General features: G+C 38.9%; 2 protein-coding genes across 2 annotated transcripts in view; one reads left to right on the top strand and one right to left on the bottom strand.

Moving 5' to 3' along the window:
* The window catches only part of LOC137616996 (venom protein 302-like), a 13,782-nt gene extending 10,198 nt beyond the window's left edge, over positions 1–3,584 (bottom strand). The window contains exon 1 of the mRNA XM_068346857.1: positions 3,426–3,584. Coding sequence (XP_068202958.1) covers positions 3,426–3,472 — 47 coding nt within the window. The 5' untranslated portion in view covers positions 3,473–3,584. The remainder of the gene's footprint in view (positions 1–3,425) is intronic.
* Positions 1–13,084, top strand: part of LOC137616995 (uncharacterized) — a 19,587-nt gene extending 6,503 nt beyond the window's left edge. The window contains exons 2-5 of the mRNA XM_068346856.1: positions 8,196–8,513; positions 9,176–9,241; positions 9,553–9,645; positions 12,937–13,084. Coding sequence (XP_068202957.1) covers positions 8,196–8,513; positions 9,176–9,241; positions 9,553–9,645; positions 12,937–13,032 — 573 coding nt within the window. The 3' untranslated portion in view covers positions 13,033–13,084. The remainder of the gene's footprint in view (positions 1–8,195; positions 8,514–9,175; positions 9,242–9,552; positions 9,646–12,936) is intronic.
* Positions 13,085–27,505: the final 14,421 nt, after the last annotated feature.

Here is a 27,505-nt window from a genome sequence, read left to right as displayed (position 1 = left end):
TGACACTTATATTAATAAGTAAAATGAGACTGAAAAATGAATAGACAGACACCTATATAGATAAATATGACCTTGGAATAGTGTAATGATATAGATAGAAGTCCTCCAAAATACACAAAGCACAGGAGGCCAGGCAACGGGTCATGCATGCATAGGGGCCACGCAGCGGGTTTGCCATGCAACAGTGCAACATGCAATGATACGTTAAGGAAATGCATCAAAGATCCATTGCAAAAAGGGGAAAATTTTACTGTTATCGGAAAATCTCGCGGAGGATATATCGTAAAGGGAATATTCACATCAGCAACTATAACAACATTACTATTTAAAAAGTCATGCATTGTGGTGTTTGTTTTTCCAATATCGTTGCTATGCCCCGTCCTCGGATAAACTCAATCTCTCTCTCTCTCTCTCTCTCTCTCTCTCTCTCTCTCTCTCAATATTACTGTTTTCAAAGTCATGCATTGTGTTTGTTTTTTTCCAATATCGTTGCTATGCCCTCTCTCTCTCTCTCTCTCTCTCTCTCTCTCTCTCAATATTACTGTTTACAAAGTCATGCATTGTGTTTGCTTTTTTCCAGTATCGTTGCTATGCCCTCTCTCTCTCTCTCTCTCTCTCTCTCTCTCTCTCTCTCAATATTACTGTTTACAAAGTCATGCATTGTGTTTGCTTTTTTCCAATATCGTTGCTATGCCCCCTCTCTCTCTCTCTCTCTCTCTCTCTCTCTCTCTCTCCCGTAAGGATAGACAGTACAATAACCTCCCAATGTCAGGTAGTTGCAAGTCACGTTTAACCAATTACAGCAGACATGCTGGGTTGACTTTCACATGTGAAACCTGGCAGTGAAGTGAAGTTTGTTGGATAGGTTTTCACAAAATAAAGACTCGTACAAAGGGATATATTGGGTGGCGTAATGTTAGGCATGACATTTCTATTTGTAATTGTGTGTATCTGTTTCCATGTTGATATAGCGAATGCAATGTTTATATTACCCTGATACACACACACACACACACACACACATATATATATATATATATGTATATATATATATTTATATATATATAAATATGTATATATATACATATATATATATATATATATATATGTATATATATATATATATATATATGCACACGAAATAGAATACTCATGCTCACATAAACGTATGCATATAATTTATATATATATATATATATATATATGTATACATATGCATATAAATACACATACATAATTTGTGTGTGTTTATAAGATGCCATCATTTTTTTATGCCAGTTGACTTAAAAAAATGACAGCAATATTTTCCACTAACTATTCTTGAAATAACATCAAACTAAATTTTAGGTCGTATTTAATTTGTTTATGCCTAAAAAGGTGTTTCATACAACGATCTTGATGAACACTATCGCACCCAGTTAACTTTCTAGATATTCTATATGATCTATGTAACTCAAAGTAATGATTTGCGATCAACTCTGTCCTTGTTTTAAATGGAAAAGCAGATCAGATTTGCTCTTGTCTTATGAACTAAGTTTTTCATAGCTATGAAATGAGGATTATTTGTATAAGTATAGATATATCATTCGTAATCACATACAGCTTCATTACAAGCTACTTAGCATGCATTACTATTGCTGGTTGAAGGTTTTTCGAATTATATTTAAACTAACTTCATTATTGTCATTATAACATTTTATTATATAATACTTTTAGCCTTGTAGAGATTCACATTTAGTGAATATGATTGAAAATAGATATTAAAAAACATGGTAACATAAAATATTAATGTTGTAATGTACTGTATTATATTGAATGACACACAATTATCATAGCGCTACCGGTGATACCATATATATATATATATATATATATGTGTGTGTGTGTGTGTGTGTGTAAAGTTATGTATGCATATGTGTATGTATATAAGTGTGTTTGTGTGTGTTCGGTTTTATTTATGCATATTTTTATACATTAACTATTTGACCAAATCACTGCTATACTTCTAATTTTGCACACGGCTTTCATCAAGAGACCGCAAATTCCCAGATTTGGAAACCAATTAAAATTACACCGTGTTATTACAATAATTGCCAATTAAAAATAGTGCAAAATACCTTTCGTTAATATAGCAATTTGCCTCATTAGAGGCTTTTCCAAAATCATTTTATCTTTTATATTTTCCTTTTCATGAAAGAAATTCACGATATAATGAATCTTGTTAAAAACCCATACCTTAATATTACACTTTTTAATTCCATATTTCTTGCGGAGTTTTGGAAACATATTTGTCATATTTTTTTTCCTTACTTTTCGGGTGTATTAAAATATCCTCATTAACATTTTTCCTGATTACACTGATGTACCTTTCTTTTATATTCTTTTATATATATATATATATATATATGTATGTATATATATGTATATATATATATATATATATGTATATATATATATATATATATAGGTATATACTGTAAATATATGAATATTGACACACACACACACATATATATATATATATATATCATTGTGTGTACACATGTACCTATATATATATATATATATATACATACATATATATACACGTGTGTGTACACACATACCTGGCACATTCCTATTTCCTATTGTCATAAAAATATCGATTATAAATCCGCCACTGATATATTACTCGGTTTCGACATTTCTTCAATATAATGGAAAACAATCGAAACACTCAATCCTAAAAATACCTAATATTATCCAGTCACTTTTTGGCAAGCAAATAATAATGTGCAAATTATCTGCGAAGAAAATTATTTGCACGATACGCCTCGAGACTGTTAACCAAGGCCACGTTCAATAATGAGTGTCTATAAAGATATTCAGGAAATTACTGTAACATTGCAAATTCTGATTTTATATTGTAGCGATACACGACATGAGAAATAATTAAATTTTAGTTTATCTTATGACCATCTCACCTTCATTCTAGGCATGAGGAATTGGAAAAAAATCTATATTTATATACATATATACTGTACACATACACATGCATATACAGTGTATATATACATATCTATATGTAAATAAATATCTATATCTTCTTATATATATGTATGTATTTACATCGTACACACACACACACACACACATATATATATATATATATATATGTATATATATATATATATATATGTGTGTGTGTGTGTGTGTGTATTTATATCGTACACACACACACACATATATATATATATATATATGTGCGTGTGTGTGTTTGTGTATTTATATCGTACACACACACATGTATATATATATATATATATATGTATTTATATCGTACACATATACACACACACACACACACATATATATATATATATATATATATGTATATATATATATATAAATGCGTGACGAGTACATTCACTGATGTGACCCCTTACCTGGCAGTAAGCACGCATAAACCGATGGTGATTATCACCACTTTCATTTCCCTGGGGGGGCTTCGATCCAATAAACAAGCGAGGCCTCCACTCAACACGATAGTTGGCAACACACTGGCACTGACAGGGTGCCAGGCAGGCACGGAGGCACCGGTCAAAGGGGACTCTTCCAAAACAGATCGGCCGGCCGCTCTTTCGACTTGGAACCAACGGCCCTCTTACAATGCGTGTATATATTTATATATATATATATATATATATATGTAATATAAGTATATATATATATATACACACACACACACACACATATATATATATATATATATCCATATATCTTTATACTGTTACTGTTCTTAAATACTTTATTCTAGTTGTTAAATACTTCCCGTGTAGCTTATTTAATTCCTTATCTCCTTTCCCCACTGGGCTATTTTCCCCGTTGGAGCCCTTAGGCTTATAGCATCTTGCTATAGGGTTGTAGCTTAACAAGTAATAATATTAATAATAATAATAATATATATATATATATATATATATGTATATATACATATATATATATACAGTATATATATACATAAATTATATATATATATATATATATATATATATAAATAAATAAATAGATTATCATCATCAGCCATTACTTGTCCACCGCACGACAAAGGTCTCAGACATGTCCTTCCACTTTCCATCTAATCATGGCCTTTCTATGCCTGTCTATACCCGTAAGTTTTCTTAGATCCTCAATCCATCGTCTTCTCTTCCTTCTCCTGTCTCTTTTGCATTCTCTAGGGACTCATTTCTTTATTCTTAGTGTCCATCTATTATATGTTATTCTCATTATATGACCTGGCCATATCCATTTCTTTTTGTTACATGTTGTTAGAATATCATTTACTTTAATTTGCTCTCGTATCCACGTTGCTCGTTTTCTGTCTTTTTAGGGTTATTCCCACCATTTTTATTTCCATAGCTCTTTGTGTTGTAACTAGCTTGTGTTCTAAAGTTTTAGTAAGGCTCCGAGTTTCAGATGCATTAGGTAACTCTGGTAGTACCTTCTGATCAAATACTCTTTTTAGAAAAAGTGATATTTCACTTTTCACAATCTCATTTTGTTTTTACCAAAAACTCTCTACCCCATGCTTTTGGACCATCTGATTAAATTTTTTTTTTTTTTTTTAGAGAAAGCGACATTTTAATTTTCATAATCTCATATTTTTACCAAATTATCCCCACCCCATGTATATATATATATATATATGCATGAATATATATATATATATATATATACATATATATATATATGTGTGTGTATGAATGTATATATAAATATATATATATATATATATATATATATGAATCTACTGTACAAATCACAATCGCGTGATATTTATGTCAACGACCAAGGAGCCGGGGTTCGATTCTCATGGGAGGCTTAGCGATCTAGCTGTGAATTAGTTATCTGGTATGCAGTCGACTATTGTGGGTCGTTGTCATGGTTTGGAAATCGTCATGGAGCTATGGACCCTATTCCAAAGTACTTGTTAGATAATAAAGAATCGTCATTTATGATGATTAGAACAAGTATTCAGGACAAACAAACATAATAACAAGAACATTCATGAAAAGAAACGTCATCATTTTCATTAAAGAAATAAGAACAGTTTTTAAACCTTAGTGAACGTAATTGATTATATATAGGTTTGCGTGAGAGAGAGAGAGAGAGAGAGAGAGAGAGAGAGAGTATAGGATGCGTAAATAATATGCTTGGGACCTCGACGTTAATGAGCAGCTTTGGGCAGAAAATTTCGTACCAGAAGGTAATGGAAGTTATATATATATATATATATATATACATACATACATACATATATATATATATATGTATATATATATATATATATATATATATAGTAAAATACTTATAAATATTTACGATTGCCTATCCCTTGGAGATAGATTATTCATTGACATGAATCGCATGTGATTAGAAATTATATAACAGCTGTCAAAATTGACAGTTGACCGAACTACATATCGTATCAAAAGGCAAAATTGCAAAAAATAAAAAAAGAAAAAAGAAAGGAGTTTCAAAATGGCGATAGGAATTTTGTTTTCTTTAATATGGGTCTCTATTTTCTCCATTATACCTTTTTAGGGATGGTATTTGAAAATAAGGGTTTTTAACCATTTTTATGCTTTTTTAATGTTATCTTATCTTCACAGGATTTTATGGGCAGCCCTTGAGACCTTTCTAAATCAAACTTCCTCATAAAGTATTCTTCTATTCATTGATTTCTTTATTGAACTAAACTATATAACTAGATGGCTTTCTTATTACTTAGCCTCTTCGCAAGACGTCTGCTGGCAAAAGCAAATAGAAATTAGATATAATTGATGGATTTTTTGATAGAGCAAGGCTTCATTATAGTTTGTTACTCTGCCAGAGGGCCACGATTTCAAAGACAATTATCGTCTTAAGTCAAAACACATCGTCAAGTTTCAGACCAATCATGTATAAAGTATTTCTAGACCAATAAAGATAAAATCAATTACCTGTTAACAAAGCCTTAGTTATTAACCAGGATAAAAATGCTGACGAGCGATGCAAGATTCAGTCAACCATCGAAGGTTTTCATCAGCTTAAACTGACGTAAGGAAGCTAATAGACTCCTAATGGCCGAGAGTTTTTCCGCATCCTGTTGCTGTGACGTTGTAGATCGAATACCCTTTCGTCAATAAACTAGTCTCCATTAATTGTGCGTGTAAGGCTCTCCCTCTCTCTCTCTCTCTCTCTCTCTCTCTCTCTCTCTCTCACCTTGCCTTGTAATGCATGTTTCAAAAGATTCCATCCAGTTGCTTGCTCAGTGGCGAGAAAGCAAGAGTTTTTGTACAATATCGAACTTTCTTCGACGTCGCAATACATCGCAACTGCACTTGATACAAAAAAATAATCCGGAGGGGAATAGTTTAAAGCCAACCCGATTCGGTATATACTAGGCCATTGACACTGATATTACAAAATGGGATATTCTCCTTCTTTCACCCCTGTCCTGCTGACCGCCATGAAAATTCTCGGTGGATTCCCGTATGCTTGGGACTACAAGGAAAGACAGCTTGAGGTTAAAAGATCCATACCGTTCACCTTCTGGTCTATGTTTGCCATGCCATTAATGACTTTACTCTCCCTTTGTTGCGTTCTCAACGCGCCTGTGAACCCTGGCAAAACCATAAGTAAGATAAGTACTTATATTCTGAACTATGGAACCTACGGCCTCCTGCTTCTATTTTTCCCTTACTTTGGCCTAAGAAGTTACGCCTTAGCGGATGTCATCGGCCAGATGGGGGCAGAACACGTAGACATCCGTAGACCAGTCATTGACAAGAGAGATGTCTTCACGGCAATTTACGTTGTCACGTCTCTCGGGGCGTTATGCTACATAAATTACGATGCCATCTTGAACTGCATGACGTTAATCCACAATTTAGAGTTCACGTATTACAAGATTCCTTCCATCGTATGCGACTTAGTGAGTGAAATAACAGTTGTTGTTCTCATCCTCTCAATCTACTACATATTGAAGATACTGAGCTTCGAATCGGAAGAGAGTTTGAAGTATCTCAGACAAACGTTTGAGTCGGCTTCCCTATCTGAAGCGGATGAAGGTCACCCGCGCCAGAAATTCCAGAACATTTCTTTCAATTCCTGGAGTGTTGTAGATACAGAGAGATATACTGAAACTCGACATTATTCAGTAAGCAAATAGTTTTTCTTCGTTCCTCTTGAATAATTCAATACATTCATGGGCATCTTTCTTTGTATAAACACTTTTATTTAATGCTGATGTTAACATTCTATGATGTAGGCTACAGTACTACATGGTACTTCAACGTAGTATTTTCTTTTTACAAATATCAGTTTTATGATGCACTGATTATTTAGATTTGAGATCAAAATAAGTGTGAACGTTATTTTAAGAGGTAATGAAGCCTTTTGGATCATAATTTATTATTAGTATTATTATTATTATTATTATTATTAATATTATTATTATTATTATTATTATAATAATTATTATTATTATTATTTTAGCTTTCTTTCAATAGGTATATATATATATATATATATATACACACACACACACACACATATATATATACACACCGCACACACACGCATATATATATATATATATATTTCCCTTTCCGGGTGATTATAACCTAACGTGGGGAAAGGCCATGATCAGCTAGCTGTATCAGTCAGAGCCACTCATACTAGGTTAGTTTGCTGTGAAGGATTAGACTAAAATCTCCCACCATCACCAACCAGCACTGGCCACCGTGGTGATGAAAACTGACCAAACCCTAGATATGAATTGGCATGCCGGTGGCCTTTGTCCTACAGTGGACTAGAAACGGATGCATTTGTTCTTATATATATATATATATATATACACACACACACACATATATATATATATATATATATGTGTGTGTGTGTGTGAGAGAGAGAGAGAGAGAGAGAGAGAGAGATTTTGTTTTAATCAATTTATTGCGCCCATTGGCGTCAGACATTTGAGTACATGGTAATACAGTAATATTGTTTACATCTACATTGTAATTCAGTTATACCTAAAGAATAAAAAAAAATTATATACAGGAGAGAGAGAGAGAGAGAGAGAGAGAGAGAGAGAGAGAGAGAGAGTTGAACTGTTTCTGACATTTTGGAAATACCGATAGTTACTAGACCATATTACCCCTCCTTCACAGACCAACTTCGAGAAGAAGCGTCGTAGAGAACCGCACCGAGGAACAACGGAATGCAACAAACACGGAGACGAGAACGTGAAACGCTGTCGGAGAATTGCATCTCGTCTCATGGTCTTCGACGAGATCGTCCTCAAAATCGTGGATTACCTGTCTCCTCTGGTCATCATGATTTTGCTGAGCTGCACACTGAACGCTACTACGATGCTCTATCTGACAAGCCAAAACCTTGTTGCAATCTATTACTATCTCTTGTATAGCTTCTTGAAGACTATGGGTGTGGTCAGCATCGCCCGGTTAACGGAGCCTCTACGGTGGAAGGTATCTCTCTCTCTCTCTCTCTCTCTCTCTCTCTCTCTCTCTCTCTCTAACAATATTTATTGTCCTCATTTCTTATATTATAATCACTACCACAGTTTGATAAGTTCCTATTTTATCTATAGATTTATAAAAAATTTGATATTCAGATAAATTTTGTTTCACAATCCTTTGGGTAGCTGAATTATAGTTAGTTACCTTTTTGATGATAGGCTTATATGCACTTTACATACGTGTATAACATAAGCTTTTAGATACATACATGGAAACAAAGAAAGCATGCGTATACATTTATGAAAGGGTAAATCCTTTATTTTTCAAATCTAGGGTGTTTCTTAGAGGCCTCTTCCCTCACTTTGTTTAGGAATGTCAATGTTTCGAGTAAGGAAAGATATTTGAAAAATCAATTGCTACTAACACGAAGTTACATACATCAAATAATATTGCTGTATTTATTGATAAATTAAGATGAGACATATTGTCAAAGTTAATTATTGAGTGTAAATACAGGCCTACAATTAACAGGATTTACATATTTTATTAGTGAATATTGAAAAAAAGGTATAGTATGTTACTTGAACGTCATGGAAAGTAAGAAAAACGGAGTGTCAGAAAGGATATATATTTTTTATTTAATCCAGTGGTAAATCTTTCCTTGTTTCCAGCGAGAGAGCTGCCTTCGTGAAATACGGAAGATCTTCGTAAACTGCAACTTGGAAGAAGAAGAAGAGGTGAGGCTGGTTTGTTGTTGTTCATCTGGAAAATTTGAAAGTTTTTTTTTTCAATGTCACCACTTTAGTGATAGTTTATTTATTAGCGGTATTTAATGACTGAATGCATTGATAATGTTATGATTTACAAAATGTAAGTTTTTTTAAATAAATTTCTGAGGTGAAATCAAAGTAGTGTCCCGTGGAGGAAAGTTTTCCACAAATATTTCCTTATATCAAATCTTCGATATAATTATCTATAAATTGTTTAAAAAATCTGGAAACAAATGTCTATGGTCTCATCTCTATATCTCTAAATGACGAAATTCCAGGCTGTTCTGCGTAACTTGGAGAAATTACTGCAAGCAAGTCCTCAGTTCCATATCTACCAGCTATTCACGTTGGACTGCCGCATATTACTGCCGGTAAGTCATCTCCTCTTGCCAACATTCTAAAAGTGAAGATATCTATAATGTAATTATAATTTCACTCAACGGGTTAATTACTCCACTGCAGTTGTTCAGTGGCTACTTTCCTCTTGATAAGGGCTGAAGAGACTTTTAAGTTATGGTAAGCAGCTCTTCTAGGAGGACGCTCCAAACTCAAACCATTGTTCTCTACTGCACTGTAATAGTTTAAGTGGCCAATTTCCTCTTTTTAAGGGTAGAAGAGACTCTTTAACTATGGTAAGCAGCTCTTCTAGGTGAAGGACACTGCAAAATCAAACCATTGTTCTCTAATCTTGGGTAGTGCCATAGCCTCTGTACCATGGTCTTCCACTATCTTGGGTTAGAGTTTTCTTGCTTGAGGGTGTACTCAGGCATACTATTCTATCTTATTTCTCTTCCTCTTGTTTTGTTAAAGTTTTTATAGTTTATATATGAGATATTTATTCTAATGTTGTTACTCTTCTTAAAATATTTTATTTTTCTTTGTTACCTTTCGTCACTGAGCTATTTTCCCTGTAGGAGCCCCTAGACTTATAGCTTCCTGCTTTTCCAACTAGGATTGTGGCTTGGCAAGTAATAATAATAATAGTCCTGGGTAGTGCCATAGCCTCTGTACCATGACCTTCCATTGCCATTGGTTTGAGTTCTCTTGCTTGAGGGTACACTCAGGTACGCTATTCTATCTGTTTCCTCATTAACTTTCCTCACTTGGCTATTTTTTCTATTGGTGCTCTTGGGGTTATAGCATCATGCTTTTCCCATTAGGGTTGTAGCATAGCTAGTAATAATGATAATGTTATTAATTGGGAGGCCACGCCAGCTAAAATAGAAGCAATACAGGAGAAAATTGAGACAAAAAGTCCCAACCTTAAGGACGTAATGTGCCGTCGTAAGCTTAGCCAATAGTAGTTACTTTCGCTGTTCATTATATATCGGGACTGGCGATGAGATGCTGGCCACGAGCTTGAAGACGGCAACGCCAAAATTGGATTTCGTGCGGATCGACTATACAATCATATTGACGCGATTATAATAATAATAATAATAATAATAATAATAATAATAATAATAATAATAATAATAATAATAATAATAATAATAATAATAATAATAATAATAATAATAATTATTATTATTATTATTATTATTATTATTATTATTATTATTATTATTATTATTGTTATTATGTTGAAAATAATGGCTGCCTCAGTTGCATTGATCTTATACTCAGTCTTCTCAATGGCTCTTACTGCATACAGCTAGTAACTGAGCAAATGTCATCCTCGCTGTGTGCAGTAATCCTGAAAAGAACATAATAAGCGCCATTGAAAAGACGGAGTATAAGATCAAAGCAACTGAGGCAGCCATTATTTTCAACAAAACTTGCCTGAAAGAGAGTCTACTACCCAAATATATTATTATTATTATTATTATTATTATTATTATTATTATTATTATTATTATTATTATTATTATTATTATTATTATTATTATTATTGTCGTCGTTTAAGTTCAAATGTAGACCAGAGGCAGATGGGGACCTCTTATAGACTTCCTCAATTGACACTATCACGACAGGCTTTGACATACCTTATAAGGTCACAAATCTATTAGGTTTATCACAGTATGACATGATTCCAAGACTAGTTGGTTTGTTATTGCATAACTGATAAACATTCTATGATTTAGGATTATTGGCAATCTCAGACGAACGAACTTTGTTCAAAACCAGTTGATAAAAAGATGCTTCCTAGCAGTTACATGCTACGATTTAGCCTTAGTTTGGTAGTATCATATGCGGTGGCCTATTGAATTGGACTGGGAGTACCAACATTGTTAAATCGCTTGACAAATATGTAAAGCAAACAAAAATGTGGAAGACCAACGATGTGTCGGGGACATAATTGCACCAACAATTACATATTCTGCAAACCGTCCTTGATGAAGACCGAGTCCCAAACGACTTTGAAATACTTTCGTCGACCGCTAGAAGCAGGAAATGTAGGAAACTCACAACCAAAATTAGCCAAGAAATAAGATGAGAATAACATCTTGAATTAAAGTTGCACGAAGGACTCTTTCCTATCTATTACTGTTAGAAGAGTTGTCTTAGAATCACAATTGTGATATATTTCTGTATTTTCTAAACTGGCAATTTATTACAGAATCATTCTTACCCGAGTAATCAATGGGAGAAGACGAATCAGCTAAAGATAAGTGAAAGAATGTTACAAAATAAGTGAGTATTTGAGTTGATTAAGACAAGAAACTGATAAACTAATTTGTTGTAAACCCAAGACCATTATAATTAAGGACACTTAAGATGAAAGGACATAGATAATTACAAATGAAGAAATGCAGATAAAGACGATATTCAAATAACTAATACTAGAGATATGAACTTTAACTTTTTTTTTTTTTTTTTTTTGCGAAAGTGAAATCAAGCTATGAGTTATATTTATATTTTTCATTACTCACTAAAACAAACGTATGACGTCATCACGAACGTCCTCATTTTGCATGGTGTTTATATACTAAACGCCCTTGTCTGCTAAACGAAAGTTTAGAGAAAAACTACTTCCTGTACATAACCCTATATGTTATATACTATTGTCGATTTTTTTTAGCGAGGCAAATTTGCACCGACTCCTAGCGGTGCCCTTTTAGCTCGGAAAAGTTTCCTGATCGCCGATTGGTTGGACAAGATAATTCTAACCAATCAGCGATCAGGAAACTTCTCTGAGCTAAAAAGGGCACCGCTGCGAGTCGGTGCAAATGCGCCTCATTAAAAGAAATTGACTCTAGATATGCAGTTGATTATAAAAGCCTTGCCTTCTTCGCCATAAGGTTCAATACTACACATTATTCTAGAAGTTATATTCCAGCTGTAATAAAACTGATCTGGCAGTTGAATCGTTGGGACTTCAGAAGTTCAAACTTGCCAGAAATGTTTTTTTTTTTTTTTTTTTTTTTTTTTTTTTTTTTTTGCACAGGATGACAAGTGTTTTCCTAGCTTATATTTGACAGATCTACAGTATTTTAACGTTTATCATTGATCTTGAAATATTCTATTTCTTGTTTTTTTTAATTTCTCATATTTCGTCTATTTTTCCTTTCCTCGCTGAGCTACTTTTCAAGTTGGACCTCCTCTTTTTTCCAACGAGTGTTATAGCATAGTTAATAATAATAATAATAATAATAATAATAATAATAATAATAATAATAATAATAATAATAATAATAATAATTTTTTTTCCATTTTGACAGGTCGCCCATGGAGTAATAACCTACTTGGTCATTTGCTTCCAGTTCAATTATTCTGAAGACCCGATGTTTGTTGGAAATTCTACAGTCGATACATAATCAAGAACTCGTTTGCAATAAATATTGCCATCGAGAGAGAGAGAGAGAGAGAGAGAGAGAGAGAGAGAGAGTGTGTGTGTGTGTGTGTGTGTGTGTGTGTGTGTCCTTATGGGTGCGTTCATTTCCAAATAAGTACTGGAAACAATGTCGAATCTGTCGATGTGTTTTTTCCAATAACATTTCTAATTTGATTTAATCATAATGTAAAAAGTACATATCATGTGTCTGTGTAATAAATTCCAAAATCTGTATAATTTCAGTTTTATATTAAAATTAATTTGGTTACGAAAATATACATTCAAAACGAAAATGCAACAAAGCAATATCTACATTCCTTAGCTGCATTACGTAAGAAACGGTCATTAATAAACATCTAGTTTATTAATGACATTATGTAAGAAACACTCATTAATAAATATCTAGTTGAAACATCTTAAAATAACATGCGAATTTCCGTTTAGGCCTACTTATAAAAGATGTTACCCCTTCGATCGTTTTTAAAAGTGCATGGCCTTTGTTTACTTTTTAGGAAATATTGTTCCTTTTACCATAATGGCAGTGTTGCCAGATAAAGAGATTTATCCCTAGATTTGAGAATATTGGGTGTCTAATGGGGCTATTCTGTATAAATTTCTATGAAGAGACGGATATGATTAAATCTTTATATTGTTGCAATTTGGTTGCTTGCACTTATATGCAGTAAAATGGGTAACTTCTATTCAGTATTAGTACAGACTACAGGATCAGATGAAAATATATTTGTGGACATGGGGATTTTTGGGTTGTTTTGGGGATTTTTTATTATGAGTTTTAGACATTTTTAGACAAAACCATCTGGCAACAGTGTAAAGGTGGTTGTTATCCGTTCTTGATGTACCACTGCTCTGTTTATGTAATTAGTGTATGTAATGCGTGTATGTTCTGAATTTTTGTCATCTGCATTAGCATGATGACTCAAAGGACATCCGTTACAAGGATTCTCAAAGAAGGACATCCGTTACAAGGATTCATGTGAGTAATGTATTTCTTGATTGTTGAACACGCCAGCTACTTGCGTCTTGTAAACTGATTTGAATCTAAAGCAATTTTACTTTTTCCTTTTACCTGTGGTGAATATAATTCCTTTACCTTTTCTGATTGAAGACCAATAACGACCATTGTTGTTCCCTGATTTCTCTTTCTTTCAAGTCCGCGTGTGTAGGCTGTGTAGTATTTTACGAATGCAATTTAATAAACTAGATTCGCAATATGATTACACACACACGGGTTCAGTTTACTTTAATATGATATAAACACTGTACTGTTATGATCACAGTTTTCTCGGAAACACTCCGTTATCTCCTAAAAAATCTTAAACTTGCTTAATCATGCCCTAATAATTTATTCCAACGTTGGTGTTCAAGGGTAAAGGAAACGGTGATCACAGTTGATACGAAGCTTGGTAAGGAAGAAGGGGTATTATTGTACTGTGTAACACGGTAATGTAACCCAGGGTGAAAAACGGTAAATTTCTTATAAGTGTGTGTCCTAGATGTTTTTATTAAAATTGTTTAACATGTTGCAATGCAAAGCGTTCAAACATTAATATAATCTTTTATTTTCTTTGTTACAACCACTTTAAACCAATGATAAGAAAAATTGAAAGAGTTAATGGTTTTCAAAATGAAAAATGTCAACATTCACACGAACTTCTATATAAGGAATATATTAAATATAATGAAATCCAACTAAAATTAAAAACCTCACAGAAACACCATTAATAATAACAACTATGGAAATAGAAATCTAGTTAAAATCTTTGTAATTGAAAATATCAAAACCAGCATTTGTAGTTGGTTGGAAAGGTTTGGAAATTGGGTGGAAGGGGTCAGTAACTAGAATGAGAACAAACACAAGAACACTACCTAACCTAACCTAGGAACTATACCCTTATCTACTAAGGATGGAGGGCTGCAGACCCCTATTGGATTGTTGTATCCTTGGCTTGGCTTGGCTTACCCTAAGACTTAAGTCTGATCTCCGTGTTTTCTCCCCAACTGGTAAAATTTTATCTATAGTTGGGGAAACATTTCTATAGGGAAAAGTAGCTCTTTACTAGGAAAGGTTTCCCCGGTTGTAAGTACAGTAATACCTTCATACAAATAGGTTTAAAATTTTATTTCTGGTCAGGGAAAATTTTTTATTTATAAAATATAGTTTTACCGGTAAATTTACAGTTTCATCCATTATGGGGAAACTAGAATAAAAATATATTTTTTGCATCAGAAATAGTGTAGTTCCAACAAATTTAACGTTTATTTTGACCGCAAACCATCCGATTTAGAGATTTACTATGTAATTGGAGTTAAAACAACAAGTTGTTCTAGAATGCAGAAAGACCCTACTTCATCCCAACAATTATGGGGGACACCAGGTGGGAACCGGGGTTTTGGGTGGGGGGGGGCGTCAAATGATATTTGCCTACTTCATCCCAACAATTATGGGGGACACCAGGTGGGAACCGGGGTTTTGGGTGGGGGGGGCGTCAAATGATATTTGCAATAAATGAATACTTATCCTTCCACCACCCCTCCCCCTATACCCCTACCTAGCCCTACCGGGGGGGCTCCGCCCCCCCTGCGACCCCCCCTTAAGGCCACAGTGATTTTCAGGGCACTACTGAACCTAATAAACCCACCTAACCTAGCCTAGGTGCCCTGTACCCCTACCTAGGCCTACCGAGGGGTGGGGCTCCGCCCCCCCTGCGACCCCCCCTTAAGGCCACAGTGAATTTCGGGACACTACCGAACCTAATTCAACCACCTAACCTAGGGCCCTGTACCCCTACCTAGGCCTAGCCCCTGCGAGGGCCCCCCCCCTCTTACAGCCACTACCTACCACATCCATCAAACTAAATCCAAAGTGATGGTACTGCTGTATACATCGATATACTATCACCATTATAATATACTCTATAAATTAATGAAGCTTACCTTAAACAGTTGGTTCATCAAGATGTGCTGCTGCTTTGAGGAAAACGTGAAGCCGTTGGGAAGGTTCCTTGACATGCAGGACAATTTTTATTTCGTAAAATTAAATTGTGTCTCTGGCACAAATCCACTAGGTTTTCAATATTCCCCGAATAACTTACAACAAATTCATTGTAAGTTAGGAAACAGTCAGGACAAGAAGATGGAATTTCAACTTCTTGTGCAACATGAGATGACGTGTTTGCTATTGCCTCCATTTCTAAGAACGAAATGAAATGCATGGGAAAAATGATGTATTGTCGCGCTGTGAATGGCCAATCATGTATGACGTCATAGTGGATAGGCTAGGCGCTGTGATTGGCCAAACGTGTAAGACTTTATAGCGGACTAGTTTGTCTGCGGATTATAGTGGTTACAGGGCTCATTTAAGCAAATACAAGACACAGTCAACAATAACAACAGACTTAGAAAAAATCTGGGAGGAAGACATGAGTAGCGTGAGTTTGATCGTCGATATACAGTGATACCTCGGTACTCGACCATAATCCGTTCGAGATCCGTGTTCGACCTCCGATTTGTTCGAGTACCGAATTTTTTTTCCCCATAAGAAATAATGGTATATATTCTATTCCGTTCCCAAGCACTCGAACAGGCCCAAAATATTAATAAAACGTGTACCTAAACAACAATAATTATCTAAATGTGTATGAAATTGGTCAGAAAATCCTATAAAACAATTTTAAACCATTTACTGTACTAAAATAAAACAATTTTAAACCATTTTCTGTACTGTAGTGAACATACCTTTGAGCAGCGGTTCGATGGCATACAGGGATGGATGTGGAGAGGATGGAAGGGGGAGGTTACTGCTTGGAAGGAGAGTCCCCTTCCATGATGTGGCGGGGTAGTTCTCCTTCAGGAGTTGTTTCTCTCTCCAATGAAAGGGTGGGCAGATCTATTTCAGGGGTTTCTTCTCTTCTTTGTCTCTTCTTTGGAGGAGAAACAGGCTTTGATGTAGCAGCTTTCTTTTCTTTTGTGAAAAACTGGTCTATTGTTAATTGTTTCTTCCTCCTCTGCAGTATTCTTCGAAAATGATACATGACACTATCATTAAACATATGCACTGCCCGGTTTGCTACTGCAATTTCTGGGTGGTATTTTTCAGCAAAAGCCTGCACATCTGCCCACTTGGAACAAATTTCATTGATGAGAGAACTTGGAACATCCTCCCTTACCTCATCCTCTTCTGAAGATTCCTGCTCCACAATCAGATCCTGCTGCTGTTGTTGTTGCAGGTGCAACAATTCCTCCACAGTCAACTCGGTAGAATGGCTTTCTACAAGCTCATCAATATCATCCTTGTCGACCTCAAGCCCCAAACTCCTGCCCATGACAACAATTTCCTCAACGACATCAGTGTCATCAGAAATTACAGGGGTAGCAGTGCTTGGACCCGCCTCTGGTTGGAAACCTTCAAACTCCCTCTCTGTGACACATGATGGCCACAGCTTACGCCAGGCAGAGTTCAATGTCCTATAGGTCACACCTCGCCAAGCTTGGTCAATCATGTTAACAGAGTTGAGGATGCTGAAGTGTTCCTTCCAGAATTCCTTTAGGGTCAACTTCGTGTCACTGGTCACTTCAAAACACTTTCTGAAAAGGGCCTTGGTATAGAGTTTTTTGAAGTTTGAAATGACCTGTTGGTCCATGGGCTGGAGTATGGGAGTAGTATTGGGGGGCAAGAATTTGATTTTGATAAAGCTGTATTCTTCTTTCAAGTCATCCTCGAGACCTGGAGGATGTGCAGGAGCATTGTCCATAACCAGAAGACATTTCATTGGCAAGCTCTTTTCAATGAGGTAAGCCTTAACCTGGGGGGCAAACACTTTGTTTATCCACTCAGTAAAGAATTGTCTTGTGACCCAAGATTTAGTGTTCGAGCGCCACATAACTGGTAGTGCACTTTTACAAATATTATTTCGTTTGAACACCCGGGGGTTGTCCGAGTGGTACACTAACAAGGGTTTGATCTTGCAATCGCCACTTGCATTTGCACACAGCAACAATGTTAGCCTATCTTTCATTGGCTTGTGACCTGGCATCTTCGTCTCGTCCTTGGTAATGTACGTATTGGCTGGCATTTTCTTCCAAAATAACCCAGTCTCATCACAATTAAAGACTTGTTGTGCGATCAAATTTTGTTCATTTATGTACCGATCGAATTCCCCCACGTATTTATCGGCTGCAATTTGATCCGAACTAGCTGCCTCCCCATGCCTAGTAACACGATGAATACCTGTTCTATTACGAAACTTTTCAAACCAACCCCTGCTCGCTTTAAATGTAAATGAATCACTTTCACTGGTACTCGGACTTTTCTTCACTAATTCTTCATAGATATGCAACGCTTTTTCACAAATGAACGCTTCACTAACACTTTCCCCGGCCAACTGTTTTTCTTTAATAAATATTAAAAGCAACTTTTCCATCTCCTCAATCACTTGTGGCCTTTGCTTAGTTACCGCCGTAACTCCCGTTGCAACATTCGCCTTCTTAATCATTTCTTTATGCTTTAAAAACGTAGAAATGGTCGACTTCGCCATTCCGTATTCTACCGCTAAATCGGACACTCGTACACCATTCTCATATTTCGCTATAATTTCCTTCTTCAACTCGATCGTTGTTCGCACTGTTTTCCTCTTCTCCTTCCCCTTAACACTCATTACTTTCTTGGGACTCATTATGAAAGCTAAAAAAGCAATTAAAAGCACTGAAAATCACTAAATCACAACGAATGCTGATCGCGCGTTGTCTGAGTGACGCTCTCGAGAGAACTGATGCTTCCCGAACAAGCGAGAGTGGCCGAGATGGCGCGATCATCACAAAGCCCATGCGGTCGTCACGTGTTCGGCTGGTCGAGTACCGAATTTTTGGTCGAGCACCGCAGCAAAAATTTCTCGAAAATTTTGGTCGAACTCCGAATTGTTCGAGTATAGAGTCGTTCGACTACCGAGGTATCACTGTATAAAGAACTAGGCATTTGCGACAGATAATATTTTACAGAAATGCTACAAAAGACTTGCTTTACTCGGGAAATATATTATTATAATAGATTTCCCATAATGGCTGAAACTGTTTTAATACCGTTTTACCTTTAAAGTAATTAATTTAGTTCCTCAGAATCTGACCTTTATTTCAGGGACTAATCCACCATTCTCCCGTTAGACTCCCCCAACTCCTTCCCTAGGGACCACGTTTTACAATCTAGGAAAATAAGAAAAAAATTGATTATTTATGACTGAAATAGCCTAAAGGTAAAATTCATTGAAAACACACTGTTAACTAGAGGGAAAAGTTTAGTATTTTGTTTTTAAAAATCCTAATTTTTCAATATTAAACTTACCCGATAATCATGTAGCTGTCAACTCCGTTGCCCGACAGAATTCTATGGAGGGATACGCCAGCTATCACAATACTAGAAGGGGGTGTACTTACCAGCGCCACCTGTGGCCAGGTACTCAAGTACTTCTTGTTGACACCTCCTCAATTATTCCTCTGTCGTGCTTCCGGCAAGACGTTCTGGGATACGCTTATGGTCTTCGAGTTTATTCACGGCTAATTGGTGAAGTATTCTCTCAGATTAACGGCTGTCGCTTTACTGGAAACCTTCTTATATTAGCTAGATAGCTTTTATATAATACTGATTAACGGTTAACGATTTTTGCTTGTTTTTGGAACCCCCTTTGGCTAACTCTTTGGATTCAAGATGTCTGACATTTCGCAAGCCCCCTCCCATAGACGATGTAGGTCTTGCAATAGGCGTATTCCGAAGGCCTCGGTAGATCCTCACACCGCTTGTTCTGACTGTAGGGACAGGGTCAGTTAGAAAATCGATGTGAGGAATGCGCCGGACTTTCGGAATTGGAATTTGTCCGTCTTTTGAAATATTCAACTAAGTTAGAGAGAGGTAGAGTTAGGAGGAGTTCTTCTCACTCTTCACTGTTTTCCTCACCTCATGATCCCCTACCTTTTCCTACCCCTGTAGTGGCTACCCCCGAACCTACTGTTTGCCCTCCGCCTGATATGTCTGTTGTTTTGCGTGCTATTCAGGCTTTAGGCGATAAAGTAGAGTCAGTGGTAAGTGACCATAAGTCTCTGATGGCCGAAGTTAAAGAACTGAAGGTCAAGAGTGCAGTGGGTGGAGTTAGTGCCAGTGCTGTGACGAGTGCTAGTGTCAGTGCAGTGCCAAGTGCTAGTGTTAGTGCCAGTGTGGTGCGTGAGGATTTTTCTGTGCGAGCCAGTCGTCCTCCCAGTCCGGGACCTCTTGCAAGCTCCCAAGCCCAGGGGAGAAGCAATGTCGAAGGGCATAAGGGTTCGGCAGGCCTTGTTAGGCGCACAGAATTATCCTCGGTGGTTGCGGGCGTGTCTTCCAAAGACCGTCACTCCCACCTGCAGACGATTGAGCCCGTCTTTATCTCGTCCGCTGATCAACTGTCAGGGAAGAAACGTTGGTCTCAGGTCTCGAGACCGCTTAAACGTAGAGTCCAGTCCGCGAGTGCTCAGCCAGGTTGCAGTCATTGGCTCAGCTCTGACTCGCCTCAGTCATCTGTCGACTGTACTCCGCCTAAGAGGAGTAAGGTTCTGCCACAACAGAGCTCGACTGTTAAGGCTTTACCTCAGTCTACTGTCGTTTCTGCCGATCCCAAGTGGACTCTTCTTCAGTCCATGCAAGCACAGCTTTCGGACTTGATGCGTGAGTGTCGGGCTGAGAGTGTTGCACCTCCGCCTCCGCCTACACTCCCTCCGCCTGCTCTCGCTCCGCCTGCGCTCGCCCCGCCTGCGCTCGCTCCGCCTAGTCGCAGCACCATCTGCCAGGCGTACGATGTTGAGCCACATTCTGAGTTCGCTGTTCCCAGTGGTGTTCAGCCTCAGCCTTCTTTAAGGCAACCTTTACTTTGGGATCAGGAGGATTATTCCACTCTTCCTCCGCCTCCCCTTGCTGCTCCACCAGTGGTGCAACTCTCGGTTGAGGTACAACAACCTCTCCCGTCCATGAGTCAGTCTCCTCAGCTCTCGCTGCAGCGAGCTCAACCCTCCTCAAGGCAAGCTCCTCTACACCCTGGACTTGCGCCTCAGGAGCCTCAGCTTGCGAGAACTTTACCTTGTTCTGCGCAGCCTCAACCTCATCATGCTCCGCTCATATCACAGGAACAGGAACTTGCTACTCCGCCTCCGTCCACCGCTCAGCAAGCGCAATCCTTGGGTTCAACCTCTCATGCTAGGAGTCAACCTCCTCCACCCATGCGCCTTCCTTCTGCTTCGTCTGTTGTTCAGCCTTTGCAGTCTGAGCCTCAGGTTTTCCCTCAACAGTTACTTGAAGAGGAAACCACTGTTATTGTTCCTACCCGTTCTGACTCTGCGGTTCAGCATTCTTGTCCGATCGCTTCGCTACACTCTGGTGATGAGGTGTCGGATGATGAGGAGGCACACCTGGATCCCTCATCAGACGTGGACGAATCCAAGCTTTCTCCACAGTCTATTGATTTTCGTAAGGTCTTGGCTCTACTCAGGGAGATTTACCCAGACCACTTTGTCTCTGCTATTCCCCGCTCTCCGCCATCTGAGTTTTCGCTGGGCGTACAACAAGCTAAGTCCACCTATACTAAGCTTGTCCTAGCTAGATCCTCTAAGAGGGCTTTAAGGATCTTAGGGGAGTATCTGCAGTCTAAACAACACCTTGGCAAGACTTCCTTCATGTTCCCTCCAACGAAGCTCACTTCGAAAGCGAGCGTTTGGTATGCCACAGGGGAAGCACCAGGCTTGGGAGTACCTGCCTCTGCCCAGGCTGACTTCTCAAGTCTGGTAGACTTGCCTCGGAGAACTGCTATGAGGCGCTCGAAGGTTTGTTGGACCTTCTCAGACCTGGATCACTTACTGAAAGGGATGTTTAGAGCATTTGAAATGTTCAACTTTCTCGACTGGTGCCTGGGGGCCCTCAGCAAGAAAACCTCTCCTGCGGACAAAGATTCTGCCATGCTATTAATGTCCTGCATGGATAAGGCCATTAGAGATGGATCGGGTGAGCTAGCGTCGATGTTTGTATCAGGGGTGTTGAAGAAAAGGGAACAACTGTGTACCTTCCTTTCCGCCAGCATTACACCTTGCCAACGGTCACAACTCCTTTTTGCTCCGCTCTCGAAGTTCCTCTTTCCCGAAGAGCTGGTTAAGGACTTGTCTGCTGCCCTGATACAAAAGGATACACACGATCTTGTAGCCTCATCGGCTCGTAAGTCTAAGGTTGCTACCTCAGTCCCCAAGACTTATCGCTCCCCAGTGGCTGATACCCCTGCTACGAGGTTCATACCGCCCTTTCGTGGTAGAGCCCCCAGCCGAGGAAGCTCGCGTCCAGACTCTCACAGGAGCAAGTCTAGGAAAGGATCCAGGACATCTAAAGGAAAAACTGACTCTCCGCAACTCCAGACAACAGTAGGAGCCAGACTCAAGATCTTCTGGCGAGCCTGGGAGAAGAGAGGTGCAGACGCCCAGTCTGTCAGTTGGCTGAGGAACGGTTACAGGATTCCATTCTGCCTCAAACCACCTCTGACCACATCGCCCATCAACCTCTCTCCCAACTACAAAGAAGAGGACAAGAGGCTAGCATTGCACCAGGAGGTGTCGCTACTTGTGCAGAAGAAGGCAGTGGTTATAGTCCGGGACCATCAATCCCCGGGCTTCTACAACCGTCTCTTTCTTGTGGCCAAGAAGACAGGAGGTTGGAGACCGGTGCTGGACGTCAGCGCTCTCAACGAGTATGTCACCAAGCAGACGTTCACGATGGAGACGACCAAGTCGGTCTTAGCAGCGGTCAGACAGGAGGACTGGATGGTCTCGTTGGACTTGAAAGATGCACACTTTCACGTTCCTATTCATCCAGACTCCCAACCTTTCCTGAGATTCGTTTTCGGAAAGGTTGTCTATCAATTCCAAGCCCTGTGTTTTGGCCTAAGCACAGCTCCTATGGTCTTTACTCATCTGATGAGGAATGTAGCAAAATTCCTACACTTGTCGAACATCAGAGCCTCCCTCTACCTAGACGACTGGCTGTTGAGAGCCTCCACGAGTCGTCGTTGTCTGGAGAATCTCAATTGGACTTTAGACTTAATCAGAGACCTAGGTCTATTAGTCAATATAGAGAAGTCTCAACTCATTCCCTCCCAATCCATTGTGTACCTGGGAATGGAGATTCGGAGTCAGGATTTTCGGGCTTTTCCATCGGCCCCCAGGATAAGCCAAGCCCTAGAGTGCATCATGAGCATGCTGAAGAGGAGCAGTTGCTCAGTGAGACAGTGGATGAGTCTCACAGGGACCCTCTCATCACTGGCCCTGTTTGTCGAGCTAGGGAGACTCCACCTCCGCCCTCTTCAATTCCATCTTGCAGCTCATTGGGACAAGGGTTCGACTCTCGAAGCAGTCTCTATCCCTATCAACCAAGAGATGAAGACCACTCTCCTGTGGTGGAAGCACAACCTCCTTCTCAAGGAGGGTCTATCATTGGCCATTCAGACCCCCAATCTTCATCTCTTCTCAGATGCATCGGACTCGGGCTGGGGTGCAACCTTGGACGGACGGGAATGCTCGGGAATGTGGAACGAGGAACAAGGATTACTCCACATCAACTGCAAGGAGCTGCTAGCAGTTCATCTAGCCCTGTTGAACTTCAAGTCCCTCCTGCTAGGCAAAGTGGTGGAGGTGAACTCAGACAATACCACAGCCTTGGCTTACATCTCCAAGCAAGGAGGGACCCATTCGAGGAGCCTATACGAGATCGCAAGGGACCTCCTCATTTGGTCAAGAGGTCTAAACCTCACTCTGGTCACGAGGTTCATTCAGGGCGATATGAACGTCTCAGCAGATCGCCTAAGCAGAAGGAATCAGGTCATTCCCACGGAATGGACCCTCCACAAGAGTGTGTGCAACAGACTTTGGACCTTGTGGGGTCAACCTACCATAGATCTGTTTGCCACCTCCATAAACAAGAGTCTTCCACTGTATTGTTCCCCTGTTCCAGACCCTGCAGCAGTTCATGTGGATGCTTTTCTACTGAACTGGTCCCATCTCGACCTGTACGCATTCCCACCGTTCAAGATAATAAACAAAGTTCTGCAGAAATTCATCTCGCACGAAGGGACACGGCTGACGCTGGTTGCTCCCCTTTGGCCTGCAAGAGAATGGTTCACAGAGGTACTTCAATGGCTAGTCGACTTCCCCAGGACTCTACCTCTAAGAGTGGACCTTCTACGTCAACCTCACGTAGACAGGTTGCACCCAAACCTCCACGCTCTTCGGCTGACTGCCTTCAGACTGTCGAAAGATTCGCTAGAGCTAGAGGCTTTTCGAAGGAGGCAGCCAGTGCGATTGCCAGAGCAAGAAGGGTTTCCACTCGTAGAGTCTACCAGTCTAAGTGGGAGGTCTTCCGAAGCTGGTGTAGAGCCAATTCAATATCCTCTACCAATACCTCTGTGACCCAAATAGCTGACTTCCTTCTACATCTTAGGAATGAGAGATCCCTTTCAGCACCTACGATTAAAGGATATAGGAGTATGTTGGCTTCAGTTCTCCGCCACAGAGGTTTGGACCTGTCTTCCAACAAGGACCTTCAAGACATTATTAAGTCTTTTGAGACGTCTAAAGAACGTCGTCTTTCCACTCCAGGCTGGAATCTAGACGTAGTCTTAAGGTTCCTTATGTCATCTAGGTTCGAACCTCTCCAGTCAGCTTCCTTCAAGGACCTTACCCTCAAGACTCTTTTTCTCGTTTGCCTTGCAACAGCTAAGAGAGTCAGTGAGGTTCATGCCTTCAGCAAGAACATTGGTTTCACAACCGAATCTGCAACATGTTCTTTTCAGCTTGGATTCCTAGCAAAGAACGAGCTTCCTTCACGTCCTTGGCCTAGATCGTTCGAAATACCTAGCCTCTCCAACATGGTAGGTAACGAACTAGAGAGAGTTCTTTGCCCTGTCAGAGCTCTCAAATATTATCTTAAGAGGTCTAAACCTATTCGAGGACAGTCAGAAGCCTTATGGTGTGCCATCAAGAAACCCTCGAGACCCATGTCCAAGAATGGGCTTTCGTATTATATAAGGCTTCTGATCAGAGAAGCACATTCTCACTTAAAGGAGGAAGACCTTGCATTGCTGAAGGTAAGGACCCACGAAGTAAGAGCCGTAGCTACTTCGATGGCCTTTAATAAAAACCGTTCTCTGCAGAGCATAATGGATGCAACCTATTGGAGGAGCAAGTCAGTGTTTGCATCATTTTATCTGAAAGATGTCCAGTCTCTTTACGAGAACTGCTACACCCTGGGACCATTCGTAGCAGCGAGTGCAGTAGTAGGTGAGGGCTCAGCCACTACATTCCCTTAATCCCATAACCTTTTTTAACCTTTCTCTTGAATACTTTTATTGTTGTTTTTATGGTTGTTACGGTAGGCTAAGAAGCCTTCCGCATCCTTGGATTTGGCGGGTGGTCTATTCATTCTTGAGAAGCGCCTGGGTTAAAGGTTTGGTAGAGGTCCTTTAGTAGGGGTTGCAACCCCGTGTACTTTGGCACCTTTGGGTTGATTCAGCCTCCAAGAGGAACGCTGCGCTCAGTAAGGAAGACGAACTTTAAATAAAGAGGCAGAGTAACGGTTCTATTCGACTTCCTTACCAGGTACTTATTATTTCATTGTTATTTGAGATAACTGTTATATGAAATATGGGATACTTAGCTATCCTTTAATCTTGTACACTGGTTTTCACCCACCTCCCTGGGTGTGAATCAGCTACATGATTATCTGGTAAGTTTAATATTGAAAAATGTTATTTTTATTAGTAAAATAAATTTTTGAATATACTTACCCGATAATCATGATTTAATCGACCCTCCCTTCCTCCCCAGAGAGAACCAGTGGACCGAGGAATAATTGAGGAGGTGTCAACAAGAAGTACTTGAGTACCTGGCCACAGGTGGCGCTGGTAAGTACACCCCCTTCTAGTATTGTGATAGCTGGCGTATCCCTCCATAGAATTCTGTCGGGCAACGGAGTTGACAGCTACATGATTATCGGGTAAGTATATTCAAAAATTTATTTTACTAATAAAAATAACATAATTTTTTCTCTGTTGTGGCTTGCTTCGCTCGCAAAAAAGTAGACCACTGCTCCTATGTACTGGCAAGGGGTACATGTTGAGCTGCGCTCGCCAATCCCTTGGGTCATTATTTCTCAAATATTTTTAAGAATCCTTAGGTTTTTGCTCTGCCGTGGCTCACTTCGCTCACCAAAAATAAAAAAACATGACTGCTCCTATGTACTGGCAAGCGGTATACATTTGTTACATTCAACTATTGTACACAACGTAGATTATGCAAAATCTACTCAAAAAGATTACAAAACAGTAGCAAAACATTAACAGCCAATGAAAATGATAGCCAGGAAACAGAAAATATTACTATATTTAAGATTTAACATAAGTGTTTACAGCATTCCCACAAGATCCACAGAAATACTCACAGCATGCCAAAACAATAACTATACTGTATAGTATATGAAGTCTTAAGACTAAGTGGGTCTTGAGTTGACTTCATAAACTTCTATGCAGAGAGGGACAGATGACGTTGCTCAGTTTCAGATATAAAAGGTTGATGTGTAGAAACAGCTTCTGACGCTGAACAGACAAGCTTTTGAACTCCTGTATCCTTTTCAAGAAACTGTATTATATCGTTGCAAATTCCAGGTCATAGTAGATGTAGCTTAAATGTCTCCACTCACGAAGTGTTCGGTCAGGTCTTCTCTGTCTCGCACGTCACCTGTCCTTTATATACGGGGAACCAATACTCCCGAATGTTTCTGATGGACGAGACGTTCCCAGAACTGGCATTACGTAACATGATGCCAAGCGACGGACCCACTCTAGAATCATCTTGTACAACTCACGTCCGTCAGAGGGCTGGCGCTGAAGCAGTATCTAAAACTCTCGTCTCAGAACACAACAATATTCTCAAGTTACAATTACATTAACATATATAAAAAGAATGAAGTTTTATTTTTACAATAATATATCTGAAAAAAATAAGCCCTTTTCATAGGTTTTGTATTACAATATAAATAAATTTAATGTACATATTTGGACATGAGTCATGGTATGACAATAAAATGATATCCAATAGATTTAGTATATTTGAGAACAAAGCCCTCAGAACGATATGGGGAGTTAAATGGCAGGACAGGATTAGAAATGAAACTACAGTATGTATAAGAGAGATTACTTGAGTGCCGTATGTGGATGAGATCATGATGAGGGGTAGATGGAGATGGTTTGGGCTTGCTCTTCGCTCTCCCGAAGAGAGATTAGTTCACCAAACGTTCAGCCAGACTCCACAAGGGATTAGAAGAGTTGGAAGACCCAGGCCTGCATGGCTGGGGACTATGAAGTGCGAAGTAAGAGATGATGAATGGAGAAGTA

The sequence above is a fragment of the Palaemon carinicauda genome, chromosome 23 (genome assembly GCF_036898095.1).
Source record: "Palaemon carinicauda isolate YSFRI2023 chromosome 23, ASM3689809v2, whole genome shotgun sequence".
In the NCBI taxonomy this organism is placed as follows: Eukaryota; Metazoa; Arthropoda; class Malacostraca; order Decapoda; family Palaemonidae; genus Palaemon; species Palaemon carinicauda.
The sequence above is the reverse complement of the archived record's forward strand: the minus strand, read 5'-3'. Positions and strand labels throughout refer to the sequence as shown.